The sequence below is a fragment of the Oncorhynchus masou genome, chromosome 1 (genome assembly GCF_036934945.1).
Source record: "Oncorhynchus masou masou isolate Uvic2021 chromosome 1, UVic_Omas_1.1, whole genome shotgun sequence".
NCBI lineage: Eukaryota > Metazoa > Chordata > Actinopteri > Salmoniformes > Salmonidae > Oncorhynchus > Oncorhynchus masou.
This window is the reverse complement of record NC_088212.1, coordinates 21,767,289-21,790,862: the sequence shown is the minus strand read 5'-3', so window position 1 is coordinate 21,790,862 and position 23,574 is coordinate 21,767,289. Positions and strand designations below refer to the sequence as shown.

General features: G+C 39.9%; 3 protein-coding genes across 9 annotated transcripts; all 3 read right to left on the bottom strand.

Moving 5' to 3' along the window:
• Positions 1 to 3,867: 3,867 nt before the first annotated feature.
• On the bottom strand, positions 3,868 to 13,578 carry susd1 (sushi domain containing 1). 7 transcript variants are annotated; one of them, XM_064961184.1, is made up of 23 exons: positions 13,352 to 13,578; positions 12,760 to 12,912; positions 12,434 to 12,574; positions 12,145 to 12,300; positions 11,727 to 11,879; positions 11,292 to 11,471; positions 10,941 to 11,120; positions 10,553 to 10,732; positions 10,198 to 10,377; positions 9,794 to 9,973; positions 9,385 to 9,564; positions 8,873 to 9,052; positions 8,522 to 8,701; positions 8,244 to 8,423; positions 7,875 to 8,054; positions 7,339 to 7,503; positions 7,114 to 7,208; positions 6,806 to 6,992; positions 6,565 to 6,658; positions 6,184 to 6,439; positions 5,967 to 6,006; positions 5,789 to 5,882; positions 3,868 to 4,041 (listed from the first exon to the last, which is right to left on the bottom strand). In XM_064961184.1, exons 2-23 carry the CDS (start codon positions 12,812 to 12,814, stop codon positions 4,023 to 4,025), a joined length of 3,255 nt encoding a protein of 1,084 aa, XP_064817256.1. In that variant the 5' UTR covers positions 12,815 to 12,912; positions 13,352 to 13,578; the 3' UTR covers positions 3,868 to 4,022. The 7 variants fall into 7 exon arrangements, 6 of the variants coding, with proteins under 6 accessions (XP_064817256.1, XP_064817330.1, XP_064817367.1 ...); XR_010454634.1 differs by lacking the exons at positions 5,967 to 6,006; positions 13,352 to 13,578 and having other exon boundaries at positions 12,760 to 13,072; XM_064961258.1 differs by lacking the exons at positions 11,727 to 11,879; positions 13,352 to 13,578 and having other exon boundaries at positions 12,760 to 13,071.
• Positions 13,579 to 18,907: 5,329 nt separating this feature from the next.
• Positions 18,908 to 21,734, bottom strand: si:ch211-12e13.1 (uncharacterized). The gene is made up of 5 exons (XM_064961041.1): positions 21,192 to 21,734; positions 20,871 to 21,031; positions 20,455 to 20,697; positions 20,099 to 20,308; positions 18,908 to 19,938 (listed from the first exon to the last, which is right to left on the bottom strand). Exons 1-5 carry the CDS (start codon positions 21,443 to 21,445, stop codon positions 19,736 to 19,738), a joined length of 1,071 nt encoding a protein of 356 aa, XP_064817113.1. The 5' UTR covers positions 21,446 to 21,734; the 3' UTR covers positions 18,908 to 19,735.
• Positions 21,735 to 21,832: 98 nt separating this feature from the next.
• Positions 21,833 to 23,193, bottom strand: LOC135533888 (immediate early response 3-interacting protein 1). Its single transcript, XM_064961118.1, has 3 exons — positions 23,044 to 23,193; positions 22,679 to 22,780; positions 21,833 to 22,512 (listed from the first exon to the last, which is right to left on the bottom strand). The coding sequence occupies exons 1-3, from the start codon at positions 23,132 to 23,134 to the stop codon at positions 22,457 to 22,459; spliced, it is 249 nt and encodes an 82-aa protein (XP_064817190.1). The 5' UTR covers positions 23,135 to 23,193; the 3' UTR covers positions 21,833 to 22,456.
• Positions 23,194 to 23,574: the final 381 nt, after the last annotated feature.

Sequence of the window (23,574 nt, the reverse complement as noted above, 5' to 3'; positions counted from 1 at the left end):
ACAGTGACTGTGAAATCACCTCCCCAGTCAGCATATTGTGTGTATTGACATTCATATTGCACTACAGCTTTACCTAAGGATTGGGGATCAATGAAATGGGGTATTACTCAATACCCAAGATATTTTTTTCCCAACGTCCTCCTCAGAGTTGTCAGACTCCAAAACATCCACACAGTATTGTTTTTCCTCGGGAATAGTGTTTAATTAATACACAGAGTCGTTCTTTGATTCTTTTTTATTTCACCTTTATTTAACCAGGTTGGCCAGTTGAGAACAAGTTCTCATTTACAATTGCGACCTGGCCAAGATAAAGCCAAGTAGTGCGACACAAACAACTCAAGAGTTACAGATGGGATAAACAAACGTACAGTCAATAACACAATAGATAAATCTATATACAGTGTGTGCAAAAGAAGTAGGATTAGGGAGGTAAGGCAATAAATAGGCCATAGTGGTGAAATAATTACAATTTAGCAATTAAACACTGGAGTGATAGATGTGCAGAAGATGAATGTGCGAGTAGAGATACTGGGGTGCAAAGGAGCAAAAAAACCAAAAAAGCAATATGGGGATGAGGTAGTTGGGTGGGCTATTTACAGATGAGCTGTGTACAGGTTCAATGATTGGTAAGCTGCTCTGACAGCTGATGCTTAAAGTTGGTGAGGGAGATATAAGACTCCAGCTTCAGTGATTTTTGCAATTTGTTGGCAGCAGAGAACTGGAAGTAAAGGCGGCCAAAGGGAGAGTTGGCTTTGGGGATGACCAGTGAAATATACCTGCTGGAGTGTGTGCTACGGTTGGGTGCTGCTATGGTGACCAGTGAGCTGAGATAAGGTGGGGCTTTACCTAGCAAAGACTTATACAGTGGCTCTAAGTCATCTACAGTGGGGAGAACAAGTATTTGATACACTGCCAATTTTGCAGGTTTTCCTACTTACAAAGCATGTAGAGGTCTGTAATTTTTTATCATAGTTACACTTCAACTGTGAGAGACGGAATCTAAAACAAAAATCCAGAAAATCACATTGTATGATTTTTCAGTAATTAATTTGCATTTTATTGCATGACATAAGTATTTGATCACCTGGGTTTGGCGACAAATATGAAGCGAGGGCCAGCCAACGAGAGCATACAGGTCGCAGTGGTGGGTAGTATATGAGGCTTTGGTGACAAAACGGATGGCACTGTGATAGACTACATCCAATTTGCTGAGTAGAGTGTTGGGGGCTATTTTGTAAATGAGATCGCCGAAGTCAAGGATCGGTAGGATAGTCAGTTTTACGAGGGTATGTTTGGCAGCATGAGTGAAGGATGCTTTGTTGCGAAATAGGAAGCCGATTCTAGATTTAATTTTGGATTGGAGATGCTTAATGTGAGTCTGAAAGGAGAGTTTACAGTCTAACCAGACACATAGGTTTTTGTAGTTGTCCACATATTCTAAGTCAGAGCCGTCCAGAGGCGTAATGCTAGGCGGGCGGGCGGGTGCAGGCAGCGATCGTTTGAAGAGCATGCATTTAGTTTTACTTGCATTTAAGAGCAGCTGGAGGCCACGGAAGGAGTGTTGTATATCATTGAAGCTCGTTTGGAGGTTTGGGCTGAGTTCAGTATGTTTTTACATCCTGAAACATTAAATTGAACGGAAACAGGGCTGTACTAAATGACCAGTTGTAAACAGGTAGAGGTTGGGGAAAGCTGTTAGCATGGCCACTTCCCTTTAGATATGTCAGTCATTGCTTCAAGCCACACCCACCAAACGGGAGCAAACCTACCTCAAAGTCTGTTCAAGAACGTTTTGGGGAAACGTATAGTTCAGTACAAACCGTTCTGCAAAGTAGCAAACGTTCAAGCGAACTGAACGCACCTCAGGACGATATTTCTTTTGGATCGCAGTTCTCTTAAAGGGGAAGCATGCTATTTTGACATGTAAAAAATAATAATAATCTAAAAATGTATCAAATGAATGCAATGCAATTCTTAAGAATAGAGTATTAAACAGCTTTTTTTAAAGGTGGCGGCAGGTAGTCTAGCGGTTAGAGCTTTGGGCCAGTAACCGAGAAGTTACTGTTTCAAATCCATGAGCTGACAAGGTGAAACATCTATCAATGTGCCCTTGAGCAAGGCACTTAACCCCTAATTGCTCCAGGATTGCTGTTAATAATGGCAGACCATGACCGTAATCCCACTCTCCAAAGGTTTCTCAGAGGGAGCTGGGATATGCAAAAATCACATTTCCAATTCACAAGTGTGTATTAATGCACACTTGTACATGTGTGAAATAGGGCAAATATAAGCACCCACCAAATTATTTTGTATTTATTTATTATAAATATAGACTATTAATAGCTGCATATACAGAGAAAGCATGCCAAGCTATAGGCCCTGCATGACCCCAATGCATTTAAAATGTACACAGTGTCCGGGCCAGTAGAAATGTTCTTCAGGCCTGTAGACATTTGGCCAACTGGCCCAATTGGATCAACTGGCCCAAAAAGATCATTGTGGACCCTGTCATAGGCTACAAATTACCTGACCAGGTCATGAGATAAGGGAAAACTCCAGGCCACAGAAAATACACTTTTGAACCCGTGGTGCCAAGTCTGCTCTCCTCACAATGAACAAATTCCCTTCAGGGACCCATAAGGTCCGCCATTTTTCATTTTGTGAAAAACACTTAAAACGCTACTCTTCTGGCACCGAATTACCGATATGCATGAAACTTGATATTTGTCATCTATGGACAATGGTCTCTCGATTAAATATTTTTCAGATTATTATCTAAAATAAAATGGCTGCTATTGACCAATAAACATTCACGTGGGTGTGGTCTGGCACATAAACGCATATAAATAAGTCAAGGATATTCATATTGTCACACAATTTGGTACACACGTTGCAAACACTGTCAAGACTCACCATATGCAAGAACATTCACATTGATCACATGGTAGCACTATAATGGGCACATATCTAAATCTCTTGATCTGTTTGACTCAGTGTGCTGAAATTTGGCAGACATCCTCAAGGATATGAGTCTAGCTAACCTATGCGATATCTCAGACACGACTGGCCTGATTTTGATGAAACTTGGGTGAATGATGCGTCTTGCCACAGAGATCCGGCATTAGCAAAATTACACTGACTGGCCCAAGCGGGGTGCTGCATCATTTGTGGATGACTACATGTTTACTGTTGCCTTTTTAAAATGTATTTAAACAAGGAATCACATTGAGACCAAGGCCTCTCTTTCATAGAAATCATAGAACATTCACAATACAATTTACAAATCCAACACAAAAACATACAATATTTACAAGCAATTTAAGAAAAGTGACTTACAAAACATGCTCATGAAAAACAACACATTCCTCCTCAGTAAAAAAGTAATCAACCAGCCATCTGAACTGCGGCACCAAAACATCCAGCCTTAGAGAGTTCTGGAGATCATTCTACAAGGTGCAAAAAAACAAAACCCAGATCTACCTAAGGGGCCAAAAGGATCTCCAGAGTTAGTCATCCCTTTGACTGGGTCTGGTGATGTCTGTAATTGTCCCCCGCGATGAATTCAGAGAGGGAAGTATGGATCTGTCTCTTTCCTTCCGTTTGTACTTTAGTCACACGGTATCTCAGACACCACAAGCCCGATTTTGACGAAACCTGGGTGATTGATCCGGCATTTACAAAATTACACTGATATGCCCAAGGGGAGCGCTATAGTGGGGGGGTGTTTACTGTTGCCTTTTTCGAAACTTGTAATTCAAAATGTAGCAAACCAACAGAGTAAAAAGTTTAAATGCATTGTATTGCATGTGTTTCTATGTATTTTAAGAACATATTATTTATGATAATAAAACTCTATAAACAATGACAAAACATTTTTTTTACCTTTATTTTAGTACAGAAAACAACTACAATACAAAACACATTTTTACACAGTTACAATATTACAGGTAAATGTCGTTGAACGTTATGCTAATATAAACCAAGTGTGACCCAACTTAAAAAGTCAGTCCTCAGGATGACTGTCATGTCTTCTTACAAAACCTGAAAAGGGGATACAGAAAGTTAAGTAGGCTATGTATTAAGTCAGATTTTATCAGTATACTGAAAATGAATTCCACATACAGTTGAAGTCGGAAGTTTACATACACTTAGGTTGGAGTCATTAAAACTCGGTTTTCAACCACTCCACAAATTTCTTGTTAACAAATGATAGTTTTGGCAAGTCGGTTAGGACATCTACTTTGTGCATGACACAAGTCATTTTTCCAACAATTGTTTACAGAAAGATTATTTCACTAATAATTCACTGTATCACAATTCCAGTGGGTCAGAAGTTTACATACACTAAGTTGACTGTGCCTTTAAACAGCTTGGAAAATGCCAGAAAATTATGTCATGGCTTTAGAAGCTTCTGATAGGCTAATTGACATAATTTGAGTGAATTGTAGGTGTACCTGTGGATGTATTTCAAGGCCTCCCTTCAAACTCAGTGTCTCTTTGCTTGACATCATGGGAAAATCAAAATAAATCAGCCAAGACCTCAGAAATAAATTGTAGACCTCCATCTTTTGGGAGCAATTTCCAAATGCCTGAAGGTACCACATTCATCTGTACAAACAGTAGCAAGCAAGTCAAATATAAACACCAGGGGACCACGCAGCCGTCATACCGCTCAGGAAGGAGACGCGTTCTGAATCCTAGAGATGAACGTATTTTGATGCGAAAAGTTCAAATCAATCCCAGAACAGAAAAAGACCGTGAAGATACTGGAGAAAACAGGTACAAAAGTATCTATATCCACAGTAAAACGAGTCCTATATCCACATAACCTGAAAGGCCGCTCAGCAAGGAAGAAGCCACTGCTCCAATACCGCCATAAAAAGCCAGACTATGGTTTGCAACTGCACATGGGGACAAATATTGTACTTTTTGGAGAAATGTCCTCTGGTCTGATGAAACAAAAATAGAACTGTTTGACCATAATGACCATCGTTATGTTTGAAGGAAAAAGGGGGAGGCTTGCAAGCTGAAGAACACCATCCCAACCGTGAAGCAAGGGGGTTGCAGCATCATGTTGTGGGCTTGCTTTGCTGCAGGAGGGACTGGTGCACTTCATAAAATAGATGGCATCATGAGGCAGGAAAAGTATGTGGATATTTTGAAGCAACATCTCAAGACATCATTCAGGAAGTTAAAGCTTGGTCACAAATGAGTCTTCCAAATGGACAAGCATACTTCCAAAGTTGTGGCAAAATGGATTAAGGACAACAAAGTCAAGGTATTGGAATGGCCATCACAAAGCCCTGACCTCAATCCTATCGAAAATTTGTGGGAAAAACTGAAAAAGCGTGTGCGAGCAAGGAGACCTTCAAACCTGACTCCGTTACCCCAGCTCTGTCAGGAGGAATGGGCCAAAATTCACCCAACTTATTGTGGGAAGCTTGTGGAAGGCTACCTGAAACGTTTGATCCAAGTTAAACAATTTAAAGGCAATGCTACCAAATACTAATTGAGTGTATGTAAACTTCTGACCCACTGGGAATGTGATGAAAGAAATAAAAGCTTAAATAAATCATTCTCTCTGCTATTATTCTGACATTTCACATTCTTAAAATAAAGTGGTGATTCTGCCTGACCTAAATCAGTGAATTTTTACTAGGATTAAATGTCAGGAATTGTGAAAATCTGAGTTTAAATGTATTTGGCTAAGGTGTATGTAATCTTCCGACTTCAACTGTATCATAAATGTCATGTGTAGGCATACACACTAGGATAGGATAGATCTTACCAGGTATAACAGTGTCCCAGAAAAATGGCCAAAGCAAAGACTCCAATTGATCCCCCAGCAAAAAGCGATGAAACCTTCATTATGTAGGATATATCTGCCAAACGAGAGAAAGCAACATCAATACAACAATCTGATTAAACCAAAACAGTGGGCTAAATATGAGAAAAGGAATCCTTACCTCTCACTTTTGCCCAAATAACACAAGAGGTCTTGAAAGCCTAGAAAATAGTTCAAATGGCACAAACAGAATGACTAAATATTAATGCACGAGTTCTATAAGATCAACAAGCATGATCAATAATAATTCGTTAAAGATGACCTTCAAAACTGTCCTTCCTTTTATATGAATAAACTCCACATATAATTTATTTCCAATGCACAGCAGTTAGTCTTACCCCTCCCCATTGACTGACAGCTCGTAATATGATGTAATAGTCTCTGCCGTTCTGTAAAGGAGCATTGTAGAACCCTCCATAGTAGTGTCCATCGCCCAAAGTCAGGTTAATCTCTTTCCCTATATCCCTCAGATGGAGCTGGGCAGTGATGTACTGTCCATGGGGCTTCCTCTCACTGGAGAAGTCTGGGGTGTTAAGAGAGCTGCAGTCAAACACAAGAGTCCCCTCCAGTGGCAACACAAACACCTGGTAGAAACTGTAAACCCAGGAACAAAAGAGAAATGGGTTTGTGTCGTAATAGCCAGACCTCAGTGGGCAAATTTTAAGATACAAAATCAGCTTTTAGTACGGGAGAGCGTTGGAGGTAAAATTATGAATTACCTAATTGGGTCCAGAGTGTTAGCTGATCTGCGTAGCCACAAAGTGGGCAATGGAGCCTCAATTTCTCTGTATAAAATCTCTGGGGCTTGAGGCACTATAAGATTAGAAGGTATTGACACATTTAATAACATTGGGTTTCATATCCAAGTCAAAGTCAATATTCTCCTCCATGTTTCTCATAATATTTTCAAATATTTATTAATCAAATTATCATTGTTAGTCAAGGGTGTTTGTAGTGTACCTTGTAGGCTGGTGTTTGTTGTGAGTGTGGAGGTGAACCTGGCAGACAGTGCAGTGATGCTGATGGTGTAGTTGGTAACAGGCAGCAGGTTCAGGCAGATCTCAGGGTGGTCTGAAGTGGAGCTGAGGAGCTTCTTCCTCTTGTCATGGAATGACCTTTGATAGGCCCTGAATCCCACAAATACTACCTGTTACATACAGATAGACAGATCAAATAATGATGGTCAAGGTGTAGGAAGTTCAGAGAGCACTTTTCATAATCAATAATATTATCATATTTTAAGTTCCTTGTTATTAAGGTAAACTTACTCTGTAATTCTCTGTGTCTTCTTCATACTTGTCTGCTTTCCAACGCAAACATTTTTCATTAAAGACAACCAAGTCGCTGATGGCAGGCTTGATTTCTGGTAGTCAAAAGGGATGAGAAACAATGTGTTAAAAAAAGAGTGAAATGAAAAAAATCTACACTAATTCCTTCCACATACTAAAAGGTTTTTGAAATGAACTATAGTTCACAGATTTATGAATGCATACCTCTGCATCGCATTGTGGCAGCTTGCCACTTCCCAGTGATGTCACAAACAGAGGTGTTTCTTCCTCTCCAGCTGTGGAATCCTTTCAGACAACGATGGACCACAACACTTGTGTTCTGCAGCACCACCTCCGTGTTGGCCAGAGCAGGGGCCGGTCCACATGTAGCTGTCAAAACAAGGTGGATCAATTGAATTATGTGAGGATTACCATAAAATATTAGATTACACTGCACAGTATACACAAATACTTGTCTTGATTATTTTGTTGCATCATACTCATGATCATGATTAAACATGAATTTTACAACCCATTACCCAATACAACATTACCCCCTTCTGGTACAGAATAGTAAGTGCTGAAAGCACATTACTAGATAGGTGGGCGCATTCATGATAGACATACAACATCAATTTGAATGTGAGCACTTTGACACAAGATAATGAGTTCACGGCAGTAACTGATACAGTGTGCCCGCACAGACAATTGATCACGCAGCAGAATAGGGTTGGCTTCAGAGTGAGATACTATTACCGTACCTTTGCATATTATTGAAACAATTCCCCACTGTCCTGATGATATACATGTTGAGAGACTATTTCCTCCCTCTTGGTAAAATCCATCCTTACATACATACTCAATCACACTGCCCAGGACAGTTGTGTTGTCCCACAGCGTGTTAGTATGGGGAAGGGTTAGTGGAGCCCCACAGTTTAACTCTGTTCACAGAAATCAGTTGAGGTTTGTTTGGTTAAACATAAAGAGACAAAAACATTACTGTACATGTTTAAGTTATTCAAGCAAAATGACTCATACAGTACAATAACAAAGCAAATGTGCATTTGAATATAAATGAAAACATATGTCTTTGAAAGACCTTCATTATATTGCTGGTAATAGAAATGCACCTTCACATTGAATTTCTATATCCTCCCAAAGTCCATTCTCTCCACACTCAGTATAACATTTCCCACTCGTAGAGTAATATCCTTCAACACATTGGTAATAAACCACACTACCAATCAACGATGTCCGGTCCCATAGCATCTTAGCATGGGATATAAATACTGGCTCCCCACAGTCAATCTCTATAATATGAAAAGGGGATAATGGTTATATAAGAGTTGGTATCATATGTAATTGTTATTAATGTGTCATGACCACACAGAAATGACTAATATAATACCTTCACATAGAAAAGATGTCTGGTCCCACTGTCCATTGGCAGTGCATATTGATACATTTCCCTCTCCCACATTGTAATATCCAGAGTTACACTGATAAACCACCTCAGAGCCTATCCTGGTGCTCTGATCCCACAACATTACTGAGTGAGGGAGGGCAGGGGGCAAGCCACAGTCAACCTCTGTTAGGCAAAGCAAAGCAATGACATTGACCAGTGACCATTCCTAGACGCAGTACATGATAACATTTTTCTCTACAAACAAAATACTCATCCATCCACATGTTAAATACATGAATGAATGCAAAAATCTAAATGAAACAATGCTAGGAGGGAAAATGTAATTAGTTTTACCTTCACAAACAAGACTTGGGCCCTTCCACACACTTTCTGCCCCACAAACGGAGGAGTTCTCCCCACTTTTCCAGAAGAATCCCTCAGAGCAGCCAAATGTAGCGACGCTGCCGTAATGTGATCCTGTGGCTGACAGCTGGACTGCATTCAGAGCCGAGGGAGGCTGCCCACAATCAATGGCTACACATGGACAAAAGGACAACACTACAGATACCATTGTTTTTCATAACACTACTGTCATTCTGCAAATGTTCTATAAATAATTTAATAATAATAATAATAATAATTATCCAGGTGCTCTGATCTCACAACATTACAGAGGGAGGGAGGGCAGGGGGAGAACCACAGTCAACCTCTAGAGAGAATGAGAGAATGGCTGAGATAACAGATTGTTCACCAGGATATTTGTATAGGAAGGAGATTTGGCCTCACTGATATGATTCATACATACATTACACAAAATCTCAAAGGAGGTTTAACTAGAGAACATGTGACAAAGTCATATACATTACCTTTACATGACAATGTTGCCTTTGTCCAGTTACCGTCTTTAGTGCATTGGGAAATATCCCCTCCTCTCTCTCTATGAAATCCCTCTTTACAGTAAAACAGCACAGTGCTGCCAGGGTTTGTGCTGCCATTCCACACCTGTCCAGTGTGGGGCAGTATAGGGGGACCGCCACACATTATTTCTAAGGGGGAAAGCAGTATGGAATTGATTATGTGTATCCTGGATGTAAAGCATAAGGAACATTTTGATTTGACTTTCAACACTTTCATTTCAACCACAGGTCTTATCTTATGAAGACATGTAGCTATTTATCAATAATGCTTTGTTTCTACTACTGTATCAGGGGGATAAAAACCATGTATTTCTCATCATTTCATCTCTGTCAGTGTACGTAAGAAATGTTCATTTACCTTTGCATGATAATGTTGCCTTTGTCCAGAAACCATTTTCTGTACAGTAGGAAATATTACCTCCTCCCTCTCTATGAAATCCCTCTTTACAGTAAAACAGCACAGTGCTGCCAGGGTTTGTGCTGCCATTCCACACCTGTCCAGTGTGGGGCAGCATAGGGGGATCACCACACGTTATCTCTACAAAGAGAAAGCATTACAACAGTGTGCAATTTCTGCACATTTCCATCAAGCAGACATTAATATCTTACATTTTGCACACACAATATTGTTCCATGGTATGGTCAACATGACCTCTGGGGTATTTGTTAAAGCACTTGGGTAATTCAGTTATGGGTTAGTTATGGATAACTTGTAAGGTATTGCTTGCAGGTGGTAATGTAGTGAGGGAAGATTTATTTTACCTTCACATATAAAAGATGTCTGGTCCCACTGTCCATTGGCAGTGCATACTGATACATTTCCCTCTCCCACATTGTAATATCCAGAGTTACACTGATAAACCACCTCAGAGCCTATCCTGGTGCTCTGATCCCACAACATTACTGAGTGAGGGAGGGCAGGGGGAGAACTACAGTCAACCTCTACACAGAGAATGAGAGAATGGTTGAGATAACAGATTATTCACCAGGATATTTGTATAGGTAGTAGATTTGGCCTCTCTGATACGATTCCTACATGACATATAGATTACAGAAAATCTCAAAAGAGGTTTCTCAAGAAAATATGTAAGAAAATATTACGTGGCAAAACTGTTACCTTTACATGACAATGTTGCCTTTGTCCAGTAACCATCTCTAGTGCATTGGGAAATATTCCCCCCTCCCTCTCTATAAAACCCTCCTTTACAGTAAAACAGCACAGTGCTGCCAGGGTTTGTGCTGCCATTCCACACCTGCCCAGTGTGGGGCAGTATAGGGGGATCACCACACATTATCTCTATAAAGAGAAAGCATTACAACAGTGTGCAATTTCCATCAGGCAAACATTCATGTCTGATATTTTGGACACACAACATAATTCATGGTATGGTCAACATGGCCTAGGAGGTATTTGTTAAAGCACTTGGTTAATTAAGTTCTGAGTTAGTTATGGATGTAAGGTAGTGATTCCAGATGGTAATGCTGAGAGAGAAGATTTATTTTACCTGCACATAGCAAAGCTGACTTGTCCCACTGTCCATTGGCAGTGCATACTGATACATTTCCCTCTCCCACATTGTAATATCCAGAGTTACACTGATAAACCACCTCAGAGCCTATCCTGGTGCTCTGATCCCACAACATTACTGAGTGAGGGAGGGCAGGGGGCAAGCCACAGTCAACCTCTGTTAGGCAAAGCAAAGCAATGACATTGACCAGTGACCATTCCTAGACGCAGTACATGATAACATTTTTTTCTACAAACAAAACACTCATCCATCCACATGTTAAATACATGAATGAATGCAAAACTCTAAATGAAACAATACTAGGAGGGAAAATGTAATTAGTTTTACCTTCACAAACAAGACTTGGGCCCTTCCACACACTTTCTGCCCCACAAACGGAGGAGTTCTCCCCACTTTTCCAGAAGAATCCCTCAGAGCAGCCAAATGTAGCGACGCTGCCGTAATGTGATCCTGTGGCTGACAGCTGGACTGCATTCAGAGCCGAGGGAGGCTGCCCACAATCAATGGCTACACATGGACAAAAGGACAACACTACAGATACCATTGTTTTTGATAACACTACTGTCATTTTGCAAATTTTCTATAAATCATTAAATTATTGCAGTGGCTACAGTATAGTATAAGGCAGCAGGCAAAGAGATTCTGAAACATACATTTTTGAAGCATACAGCTCTCTGATTATAATCCATTATCTTAGAATTGTACCTATAATTTAACTGAAAAGTCTTACAATACTGAGCCCAAGTGGTTGGTGTTATTTACCTTTGCACAAGGCCTTGTCCTGGTGTGGGTGGAATGGCTCTGCTCCATTGTGAACCTGGTATCCCACTTGGCAGAGGCAGTTAAAATACCCCTGCATGTTTGTGCACTTACCCCCCTCACCACAGATCCCTTGGACTCTACACTCATTAATGTCTAGATAGAACCAACACGAATGTTGTGTTAGTATTATTAGTTAATGTGGTTGGGTAATGTACCCAGTTATTAGGCACCAATATGTGTGTGACTATAGCACATTCACTCATTCTAAATTAGCATAAAGTTAATGTCCATAAAGCTTAAGAAGACTCACAATCATATATCATATTTGCCAAAGTGGCAATGATTTTTATGTCGCCCTTCTTTTCATAATGTTACAAAGCTGCTGATGTACTCAGCATCAGTAATCGCTATAACTTACCCTGACAGCGGGTTCCATCATTGGGGATGAAGATGGCCATGTTGTTGGAAGGGCTGTATCCTGCCAGGCAGGTGCAGTAGAAGCTTCCATAGGTGTTATGGCAGGCAGTATGCTGCCCACAGATCTTATTGGCTCCTATCTGACATTCATTTTTGTCTGTAAGAGAGAAGAATAGTGGTAAAATAATAAAATAATTAATAAATACGAGTATAATATGAATACAACTGATACACATTAGATAAAAGATAAGTAATTCCTTCATCTTGAGTTTATACCTGGAGATACACACCTTGACAGTAAGTTCTTCCATTACCAACAAAGCCATACATGCAGTTACAGGCTTTGCCGGTACCATCCACCTTCTCCTCACAGGTGGCGTTAGGGTGACAGGTGGCACACACATCCAACGTTTGACCAGTCACTCGCATTTCTAAGATAAAGAAAATATACACTACTAAGAGAAATCTTTGTTTGATGAAACCGTCACCTATAACTGTTATTTATTGAAATAGATGCTCTATGTAAGAGCTTCACCATTATGATTTACAAAGGTTCTGTCAATATTAATTTAATATTAATATTACCAATGTGATTGATTTGTTTTGATCCACTCACCTGTAATGGCATGAGTAAGAAAGGCCAAGATCACAAGTGCTGTTCTCCAATACATCCTCTCAAAGTATGTCCATTTCCCTCTCTTAGATATTGCAAAGACGCATCCTTTGTAAACACATCTTTATTTATTTCCGTCTTGCAGAACTCATGGTGCTGAGCGGATTTGATAACCAGGATGGAAAGAAGGGTATAAGAGTTAGCTGAGGTCACAATGAAATCCAACCGCCGCTCTCTCTTCTCAATGGTGATGTTGGCACTAGTGGTTTGGGGACATGTCTGTCATCATCAGCATTTTGACACATTCAGTTATACTTCACATGTGTGATAATGTACTCTACGCTTTGGGAGACATCTGAAACTCATTTTCAAATTGCACGGTCATGCTGTGTATGCTGATAAGAGCTATATTTGGCTCAGCAAACCTGCCTGGGGTTGATAATGAACATAACATTATGAACTAAAAAAGTAAAAACTAGGTAAATTAACAGACTCTAGATGATAACCATGGATATAAGAGTGACATTAACAATTGGTGATATTCAATTTATTAAAGTAAATTAACTAGGCCAACCTAGTTGTTTAAACATCCTACCTTTTCTTGAATCAACTTTATCCAGTGTTTGTGAGACCCATCATAACTACAATCCACGCTAGGTGCTATGTCACATGAATTAAAGGAAAACCCTGTCCATGAAAATGCACAAAAAAGGTGTGAAATTGAATAAAACTGGCTCATCACTGCACCAATAGTGTCAACACAGTGAGAACAGCCATCCACCATTGAGCTGTTTCCAGTTGGTTCTTGGGTAGCGAGTTAATCTAGTATAGTGTGGAAGGGGAAGATAAATCCATCATGCTGCTATCGCCCAGCCCACCAGGACTCAGTGGGGTCTCCCTCTATCACTCCTCCAGTGAGCCCACACCTCACACTGCGCCTGCTGGAGAGGCCTGATTAAGCACAGGCCTGTCCCTCAAAACCACCAGACCCTCTGTAACACGCTACACTAGGGTCTCTCCACCAGCAGCACATATGAGGAATGCAACATACGGTAACACAACATTGTAACTAGATAGACATAGAATGTCTAGAGCAGGCATAGGTCTCTATTTATTGGTTCACAATGAAGCTGTGAAACCTATTGTTAATCTCTGTATTCTGCTCATAGTCAAATAACTCAAGGATAGATTGGTAATGTTTTTCTAACTTGGCAAACAGAAACCACTGGCCATGATTAACTTGGTAAAAAATAATGTCACTGGTTGGCCTATAGGCAGCGCTGTTATAAAGTCTCACTTAAAACCTCATATCCGCCATCCTGATTGACCAAGAGACATGAAACGTTGAATGTAGTTGTCTTTACCCATACTGAAGAAATTTGCATCAAGGACCCATAAGGTCTGGATAGATTTTCCTCCATTTTGGAATTTTCAGAAAACATTTAAAAAACGTATCATGAACCATAAGTCCATATAGCAACTCCAAATTTAGGCCCATAGTACATTTCTTAATGTAATTAGAGAAATGCCTACAGATGTCTTATTTGAGAAAAAGAGAAACCATAATTCCTGCTGTTTGCCCAGTCAATGTATATATAAATATATACATTAAGTAATGATTTTAATAATGATTACTTGTTGCATTCAAAGATAACCAACCTAGAGCACAATACTAAACTTCACATCCTTGTGGTACTGAGAGATAAACATGGTAATGCTATCACTAATTCGACATAAAAAGGTAGATAGATCCTACATGATAGAGTACTTGCTTTGTTATCCAACTGATCTTGCGTCCTTTGTCATCCTGTAAACCCCGTTTATTGCTGCTCGCAGCTATATTTCTGATTACTTTTCAGATTTCTGATTACTTAACATTTGAAAATAATATTTAGAAATTCTAAAAATGTGAAGTTTATTTATTGTAACGATAAACAAAGGACAAAGATTTGTACATACAATTCAAGTAAGAAAAGTTTATCTGAAGTGAAGAAGAGAAAGTAGAACACGAATGGAACATGAATAGAACACGAATATCAACACCTGATCACTCAAGTCCTTTCTGTGCAGAAAACATATCATTCAGATAACAGTGTTCGATTCAAGAAGCATTCAAAGTATTCAAAGTTACTGTGAGAAATGCTGATTATTTACTATGCAACTTTACTACTATATTACCCAACACTATAAAGAATGCAAAATCGATACAAAGACTGTGCAGTGACACATACTGTAAGTGAGACATGACAACATGACAAATAACCATAATTTAAAACCAATACACTTATTTTGTGCAGAATAGTGGGCAGCTTTTGAAGGCAATAGTGATTGATTCAGGAAGGTCAAAAAGTCCCCCCCGATGGTAACACAAAATTACAAAAACTAAAAATAACTACAGTTTGTGCTCTGTGTCTGTTACAGTGTGAATTGATGAAATGGTCATAAAAAGGAACAGATAGAATGATCATTGAATGGAAAAGAAGCAGCAGGACTGCTTTTTAGTGTCAGTGTCTGTGCAAGGGGTGGAGGTTCCGGGGCCAGACTCTCCTCTTTACACTCAGAGGACGTGTCAGTAGTGATGGACGGTAGTCTGCCACAGACCAGGTCTGCAGCGTTAACATCCATGATGGACATGTCAGTGACAGTCTTCTCTCTTAGGGACATGCCACTGTCATCATCAATGAGGACAAACTCCTTAATGTGTACCTCCATTACACCCAAAAGGATGTGCGTCTCTGACGACTCATCGATGTTGTGTGCATCCACAAAAGTCGTAGTTGAAGTCACTGTTAAAGTCTTGTGTGCCTCTGTTGAGTTGTCCTCAGGCCCAGAGCAGGGCTGGCTAATGGAGGCATGACACATCAACATGGAGTTAATGTTATTTCCAGCTTTCTGGTCCTGTAGGTCTTTCTGTCTCCTGCCATTGGTGACTACACCCGATGAGAGGGCACGTTTCCTCCACCATCTCTGCTGGTGACCTTGCACAGACCTTGTCTCTGGGAGTGGGCACCATTCTCCATGGTGTAGACATCACCAGGGTCGACCTCATACACCACCTTCACCTTCTAGCCCTCATTGTAAACTGTCAAGCTGCTTCCATCAAGCTTCCTCTGGCCCTCCGCCACTGGAGAGGAGAGGTGGATAGCGCTGGTCTTACTTTTCATTTTTCTTCATGCACATCTCTGAGGTGTGCTGCACTGAAATAGCAAAGGAAATTATCAGCACCACACTTTGTCATAACATCACTGAGACATCTCTATATGACTTGAGCTAAAAGAGCTACAGGCTTACCAGCTTTTACGTTGTGATAGTTGTCCTCAGAGACCATGCTTAGTAATTATGAGAAAGACAATAAAACTCAATTACTCAATTTCTGATTTGTAATTTAAAGATTTAAAACAATTGTCTGTACTGGTTAAAACCTTCAGATTAGTTTAGTACATAATACTGTACAAAACAAAACAGTCCATTCAGGAGTCTGTGAAATAGTACTCATTATGACAAACTCAGTGGTACAAAGAGGGAACATGTTTCCATTTAGTATTGGCCTTTTAAGATAAATAAATTAAGTGAGTTCTTTCAAAATAACTGGAATTCCCATAGGCTCTGAACCCTTTCAGGAGAGGACAGCGTGGAGATTCTCCCTTTAAGTGAGTAACAGGGGGACAGTCACTAAAATGATCAGCTCCATAAGACACAACCTTGCCACATGCACGCATTCGCCCTCACACAGGCACGCAAGCACACACAGACACGCATACATAGTGAGCATTTTTTAGTAGGAGTGACATCTGTGGCATTGTGTTGTGTGACAAAACTTCACATTTTAGAGTGGCCTTTTATTGTCCCCAGCGCAAGGTTTCACTTATGTAATGATCATGCTGTTTAATGTTCTTTACCATTCGGCCATCAGATTTGCCACCAATGCTCCTTATAGGACACATCACTGCACTCCTGTGTAACTGGTCATCTCTGTATACCTGTCGCAAGACCCACTGGTTGATGCGTATTTATAAAAATCTCTTAGGCTTCACTCCCCTCATCTGAGATATCTACTGCAGCCCTCATCCTCCACATACAACACCCATTCCACCAGTCACATTCTGTTAAAGGTCCCCAAAGCACACATATCGCTTGGTAGCTTCTCTTTTCAGTTCGCTGGAGCTAGAGACTGGAACGAGCTGCAAAAAACACTCAAACTGGACAGTTATCTTCATGCAAAGACTGTCATGGACACTCTTACTGACAGTTGTGGTTCTTCGCCCGATGTATTGTCGTCTCTACCTTCTTGCCTTTGTGCTGTTGTCTGTGTCCAATAATGTTTGTACCATGTTTTGTGCTGCTGCCATGTTGTGTTGCTACCATGTTGTGTTGATACTATGCTGTGCTGTCATGTGTTGCTGCCATGCTATGTTGTTGTCTTAGGCCTCTCTTTATATTGTGTCTCTTGTCGTGATATGTGTTTTGTTCTATATTTGTATATTTTGAATTCCAGCCCTCATCTCCGCAGGAGGCCTTTTGGTAGGGCGTAATGGTAAATAAGAATTTGTTCTTAATGGACTTGCCTAGTTAAATAAAGGTTAAAAAATATATATTTTAAAAAGGTACGACAGTTTGCTTGGAGTTTGCTATAAAGCACCTAAAGACTCTCAGACCATATGAAACAAAGATTGAACTATTTAGCCTGAATGCCAAGCGTCACATCTGGAGGAAACCTAGCACCATCCCCATGGTGAAGCATGGTGGTGGATGCATCATGGTGTGGCAATGTTTTTCAGTGGCAGGAACTGGGAGACTAGTCAGGATTGAGGGAAAAATGAACAGAGTAAAGTACAGAGATCCTTGATGAAAACCATATTCCAGAGCGCTCAGGACCTCAGACTGGGGCCAAGGTTCACCTTCTAACAGGACAACGACCCTAAGCACACAGCCTAGACAATACAGGAGTGGCTTCGGGACAAGTCTCCGAATGTCCTTGAGTGGCCGTGCAGCGACACTCCCCATCCAACCTGACAGAGCTTGAGAGGATCTGCAGAGAAGAATGGGAGAAACACCCCAAATACAGGTGTGCCAAGCTTGTAGCGTTATACCCAAGACTCAAGGCTGTAATCGCTGCCAAAGGTTCTTCAACAAAGTACTGAGTAAATGGTCTGAATACTTATGTAAATGTGATATTTCAGTTTAATTTTTGTATACATTTGCAAACATTTCTCAAATTGTTTTTGCTCTGATGAGGGGAAAAAAACAATTTAATCAATTTTAGAATAATGCTGTAAAGTAACAAAATGTTGAAAAAGTCAAGGTGTCTGAATACACTGTACCTTTAAAATACTGGATAGTCATGTTCATATGTCCTTGAATAGTTCAAGAATCCATTCATCTGTCTCTGCACGATGATGGATGAGAGGTGTAAATGCTGCTTTGTGGTCACTGAGTGAGGAACAAGAAAATTATGTGTGATATCATTGCAACAAAAAAATATAAGTATGATTCATTCAAAGCTTTGCTACACAGCATACTAAGATGTAAGATGAAACATGCCTTTAGGTTCACTACCATAAAGTAATGTTTGATTTTCTGATCCTCGGTCATATTCAACAACAATCACAGAGCAATGTTTCCAGCATGTGCAAGAGCTGCAGGCAAACTTAATAAAACAAAAATGTTTTACCAAAAGTTGTGTAGTCCTCTGTTGTGCAGTCTTCCTTCTTCAAAATGTTAGGGGGTTACAGTAATGTAAATCACGTCACGTGGGACGTATTGGCAGGATTTCATCAGTGGGCAGTCAGACTAAATATTGGCAGGTGCTGTTCAGTTATTCGGTGATATGAAGGTCTACTAACGGATGCTTTTCTTCACAACCTCATCCCCTCTCCTTCCCTCAAACACTGGAAAAAAACACATATACTCTCTGTGCAATGAGAGGCAGTGACGGGATGCTCTTATGATTACACAACCACCGTATACAGTAAGGCCGGAGAGATCCGGGCTTCTGATCACATGATTTTAGGTTACATAAAATTGAATTTCCAACTGTACAACTGCAGAATTACATACATCTCTATGGGCATGCAAACAATATAATAATATTACTTCACCTAATCCACTCACAATAAAGATAATTTTTTCACCACATGAACTGAAACTACAATTCATTTTAGTAATATTTATTTAACATTTTACTCCTAGGCAGAATCTAATCACCACTCTTTGAAGTTTGGCAGAAATATGTAAATACTGACATTAAACTTAAGGTATAGTTTAATTCATGGATCTCAACAAAGCATTTCAGTGAACAATACTGTTTATGTTCCTCTACATATTTCCTGCCTACACCTCTATTTTACAATGAGTAATACAAGAGAAAAGACCTTCATATACATGAAGGCAGGGAACAAGAATATCAAACAGATCAAATATTCAAGTCTCCATTCCCTGTAGGGACCTTGTCTGCATCAGCATACACCTGGTACTGTAGCTTATGGTGCTTCTGTGGACATAGTAACATTAGTTGTAGAGGACACAGAAAATGCCTTAAGACTGTAGTTCTTGTTTGATGTAAATATCTACTCTAGAGGGTAGCAGTATTGGGGTACTTTGGATTGAAGATACATTTGTGTAAATCACCTGCTGGGCCATGAAGCCTATGCCGCACTGACTAGGATGCCACAAAATGGCAAAGATGAGATGTCATTCCACAATCATCCCTTATTATTATGACTTTCATCTACCTGATATTTATACAATGTCATATCATAACTGATCATCTTAAAGCTGGAATCCTTATTGGTGAAGCAGCCAAACCATTTGCGATATTACAACAAAGAAGTTACTGCAAACAACAGTTTTTTCAACTCTGACATCATTTAACACATCATAGAAGAGTACTGCTTTTTTTTTACCATGCTACGTGATGCTCCTCATCTCGGCAACAAAAACAATAACGGTGCTGGTGTGGCCATTGGCGCCGTTTTCATCTTTAATTCACATTCTCTACAGTAGTCCTGCAGATTTGTCCCGTGATGTGAGGTATCTTCCTCTCGTATTGCTCCATTTGGAAGCTAACACATTTGGACTGTACTCCTGCACTCTCACAAAATTTGATGGTCACTTTTCCTGGTACCAACAATGGTTCCTTGAACTGGGCGGTGACAGAGATGGGGGCTCTAATGGCATCAACTCCTGTGGAATCAATGGATGTTTGGAGAATATCAATCAAGGTGCTAGATTGAGGATAAATAAAGTATGGACAGCAACAACAAAAAAATACTATTTGAGCCACCATCATTTTGCTTATAAATAATTCAGTATTGAGGTAGAATCACTAGAAAAGCTACTTTACCTTTGTGCTTTTCAATTTCAGCCAAGCATTTAGACAGCATCCATAGACTAGGAGTTGGGGTACATCTGCAGCCCAAGAGTTTAGCAGGAAGAGTTAGGAGACAACGTGGAGAGTAGTCAGAGAAAGCCCACACAAACTTCAGTCCTGTAGTCCAGGGAACATTGATATCCACCGCCTTCATGCCATCTGGTTCTGATGTGTCCATGTGACCTGTCAAAGTGTAAGAAAATATATTGGTTTATGATGTGGGTTCTGTGCTATTCAAACTTGAATAGAACAATTTCATTCAACTTCCTCAGGTTTGTTGACTGGTGGCAAAATGTAGAATTAATTAACTGAAGTATTGGTCTACTCACCATCATACCACTCAGGTTTCGGTTGTGTGTTTGGTGTTCGGCCTCTGTCCTGGGAGAGCATTGTCAAAACACTCTCCCATACAGGCTGGTCAGTGTGTGAAATGGCAGTTAAAGAAATGTCAACTTCCACCCCATCTTCAACGACCCTGTACTCTAACACACGGGCCTGCAACTTGAAGGGTCCCTTCTTCAGCTCATCTATTGGCTGCCATGTTCTCAAACTCTGACGTACTCGGACTAGACCTAAGGAAACAATGTATTGAAGTGGGGGGATTTTGTATGAACTACACATCTGGCTGAATTTAATTAATATATTCTTCAGAAATGTAGGAAGAAAACTGAGTACCTTGAGTGTTTACATTTGGATGGCCTTCAAAGACATGCAATACCCAGCCGGCAGAAGATGTGTTACTTACCCAGAGGGCTCAATCTGAACTTCTCAGCAGATAATATGTCAAGCATCCGCAGACAGAGGGTGTCTGGGTAACACAGAGGGATATCCCTGAACTCAATGTCTGGGTAGTCCCAGCCATATCCAGCTGCACTACAGAACCTCCTCAGTAGATCCTTGTTGAACCTTAGAGAGAGAAAAGTACAGCACATAGGAGATAAGTGGTCCAAATGTGAACAAATAAACAACCATCTTTGTAAGGCAGTGTTGGAAATTATTATAATAAAATCAAACCATAGCACTAAAACAAATTGGACTGCTACATTGTTAAGTGCAATCAGTTTACCTGCAGTTAAAGATGGTGAAGGCAACTTCACCTTTGACATCTCTATCGCAAAAGTACAAATGCCCCTGTCTTTTGATAAGAGCACTGAATACATATCTGAGAAAAAGGTAGGCAAAACTTGGAATCCTCTGACGACTGTCAAACACGACATTAGCTTTCAGTAGTTTATAAGAGCAATAAATGTTGGCGTAAAGAAAATATATGGCACACGCTGGGAGCCCAGCAACTAAAACATTGGTCATAATATTTTCCATTTTCAAGTATTACATGAGAAGCATCCACGGACTATATTGTACTTGGTCACCAATATGTACTATACTGTTATAGGAAGGCCTCCTCGGGAGAACGAGTGTGAGTTGCCCTTGTGCTGAAGTTTGCAGCTAGTTCGAGAGTACACTGCCATGCCATTCATACACGGCAATTAAAAAACATCGCCAACATGCACACAATTTTGTATTTAACAAATATATTCCTAATCAAGTCACTTCGGTCTCCTATCTGCACTTTTGACACTTTCAACCATGATCAAAACGAAAGTTGTGTTGGAAGTACGGAGTGCGTTATGGGACAAAACAATACAACGTCAACATGTAATGTCGTTCAGTAATATCAGTTATTGATGTTAACAAACTCAAAATGTGTTGATATTTAAAACATCTTTATTTTTTTCAAGTAATTGATTTAAAGTTACTGAGAAAAAAAGTCATACATAATTAAGTTGTCTACATGAGACACAAAATATATATCCCGATTTATGGCGTTTATGTCTGTTCAAATTATGTACATTTAACATTTTGTCCAGGAAGGTGCGAAGAAAAATACACTTTTTGCAACATAAGATTACAATATGTTAACAGCAACATGCATGCCATAATCAGCACTGTGACACAATCACAGTTTCATATTAGGAGAAAGAAAGTTTAATTAATTGCATGCTCAAAGTAAATGATCCTTTGACATTGTAGAAATCATCCAGCAGCAACATGCTTTGGACTGCTTTGTGTAAACATCATTGACTAACCGGTGTCTTTGAAAGAAACTGAATGGCGTAAAGGAGTAAACACTGACTGTTCCTGCATCTGAACTGTTACTCAGTCTGACCATGTAAAGTGGGAATAAATAAAAAGGAAATCAAATGTGTGTGTGTGTGTAATCTTCTTTGTTGTACATGTAGGGCTTCTCCTTCAGGAATCATGGAGACATCCCCCTGAGCCCTGAAAATATCTTCTCTTAGTTCAACATCCAGATTCAGTCAAGTCTTTGCTTCAGCCAAACAGCAGCAACAACACAATGCAGACCGAATTGACAGCAATCAAGGGCACTGCAAGATGAGAGAAAATGTGATGAAAAATGCCACAAACCAGTCTCAGTTCAGTTACGTCAACATCATAAAATTGTTTGAAGAAAACAAGAACAATCTATTTTAAAAAAAATGCGTGCGGAACGATGTTTGATATTTATAAATGGTATTGATTTTTCAGTCGTACCTCTCATTACTGTTCTCACAGAGCGGACAAGGTTCATTAGCTGCACTTTAATGCCCGGTTCATCACCAAATCCCCCAATACTTTGGTCCACACCCCAGCCAACTAAGTTAGAAGGAACAAAACAATTACATTAATGAAAACAAAAATGACACTGGCCATGAGGCAGACCAACGTATCTGTACGCTTTTTCAACTCATTATACTGGTGTAGTTAGCTAGCTAATTTAGCGGTAACGCCAAATTATGCTAAAATGACTCATATCAACCAAATCACGTTACTTTCTTGCTTCCCTGTCTTGCTAGCAAGCAAGCAAGCAAATCATTGTTGAAAGTAATGTTAGACCAAATGTGTAGACGGCCACTTACTTTTACTTAAAAATCTTTCTTCGTGCAATACGGCGACAGCATTTACACACAAAATCACCGCTTGAATAAGGGAATATAATGTAAACGCCATATCTGTAACGTGTTAGCTGACGTTAACAGCTTCAAGTATTTCCTTATGACGTTGCCTAAATGTATGGCATCATGAGAAGAACAAATTGAACGGGCAGTTCGAAAGCGTGAATTTCTTGAAGGAATACAAAAGTGGGTGTCCAACAGTAAATGGCCAATGTAATACCAATACTGTATAATCATAATCAATACTCATGTCCAAAGGGGTAGCATTTTGTGACTATTGATTTAATGGTGTAAGTGCTTGAAAACGTTGCAGTAGAACTAGCTAACATTCCTGAGAGGTTATGGATGTATCTAGCCAGACACACCACTGGATGGCTATCTCCGTTAATAACACCTCAATATCTCCTTCATTTGCACTTGATTTACTAGAAAGGTAAAGGCATATTCCCAGAAGTTACATTTCTGTAGATGAGAAAATGTAAACATGAGTACACC

What these genes read in the sequence shown, in the direction of transcription:
- susd1 (XM_064961184.1), bottom strand. Translation starts at nt 12,814, where the DNA reads ATGTATTGGAGAACAGCACTTGTGATCTTGGCCTTTCTTACTCATGCC. An exon ending in TATAGAAATTCAATGTGAAG is followed by an intron (nt 8,055 to 8,243) that starts GTGCATTTCTAT and finishes TTCTGTGAACAG; the next exon opens with AGTTAAACTGTGGGGCTCCA. An exon ending in TATTTGGGCAAAAGTGAGAG is followed by an intron (nt 5,883 to 5,966) that starts GTAAGGATTCCT and finishes CTCGTTTGGCAG; the next exon opens with ATATATCCTACATAATGAAG.
- si:ch211-12e13.1 (XM_064961041.1), bottom strand. Translation starts at nt 21,445, where the DNA reads ATGGAAAATATTATGACCAATGTTTTAGTTGCTGGGCTCCCAGCGTGT. An exon ending in TTCACCATCTTTAACTGCAG is followed by an intron (nt 21,032 to 21,191) that starts GTAAACTGATTG and finishes TCTCTCTCTAAG; the next exon opens with GTTCAACAAGGATCTACTGA. An exon ending in TGAAATTGAAAAGCACAAAG is followed by an intron (nt 19,939 to 20,098) that starts GTAAAGTAGCTT and finishes TTGATTCCACAG; the next exon opens with GAGTTGATGCCATTAGAGCC.
- LOC135533888 (XM_064961118.1), bottom strand. Translation starts at nt 23,134, where the DNA reads ATGGCGTTTACATTATATTCCCTTATTCAAGCGGTGATTTTGTGTGTA. An exon ending in AGAAAGATTTTTAAGTAAAA is followed by an intron (nt 22,781 to 23,043) that starts GTAAGTGGCCGT and finishes CTTCTAACTTAG; the next exon opens with TTGGCTGGGGTGTGGACCAA. An exon ending in TGTGAGAACAGTAATGAGAG is followed by an intron (nt 22,513 to 22,678) that starts GTACGACTGAAA and finishes CTCATCTTGCAG; the next exon opens with TGCCCTTGATTGCTGTCAAT.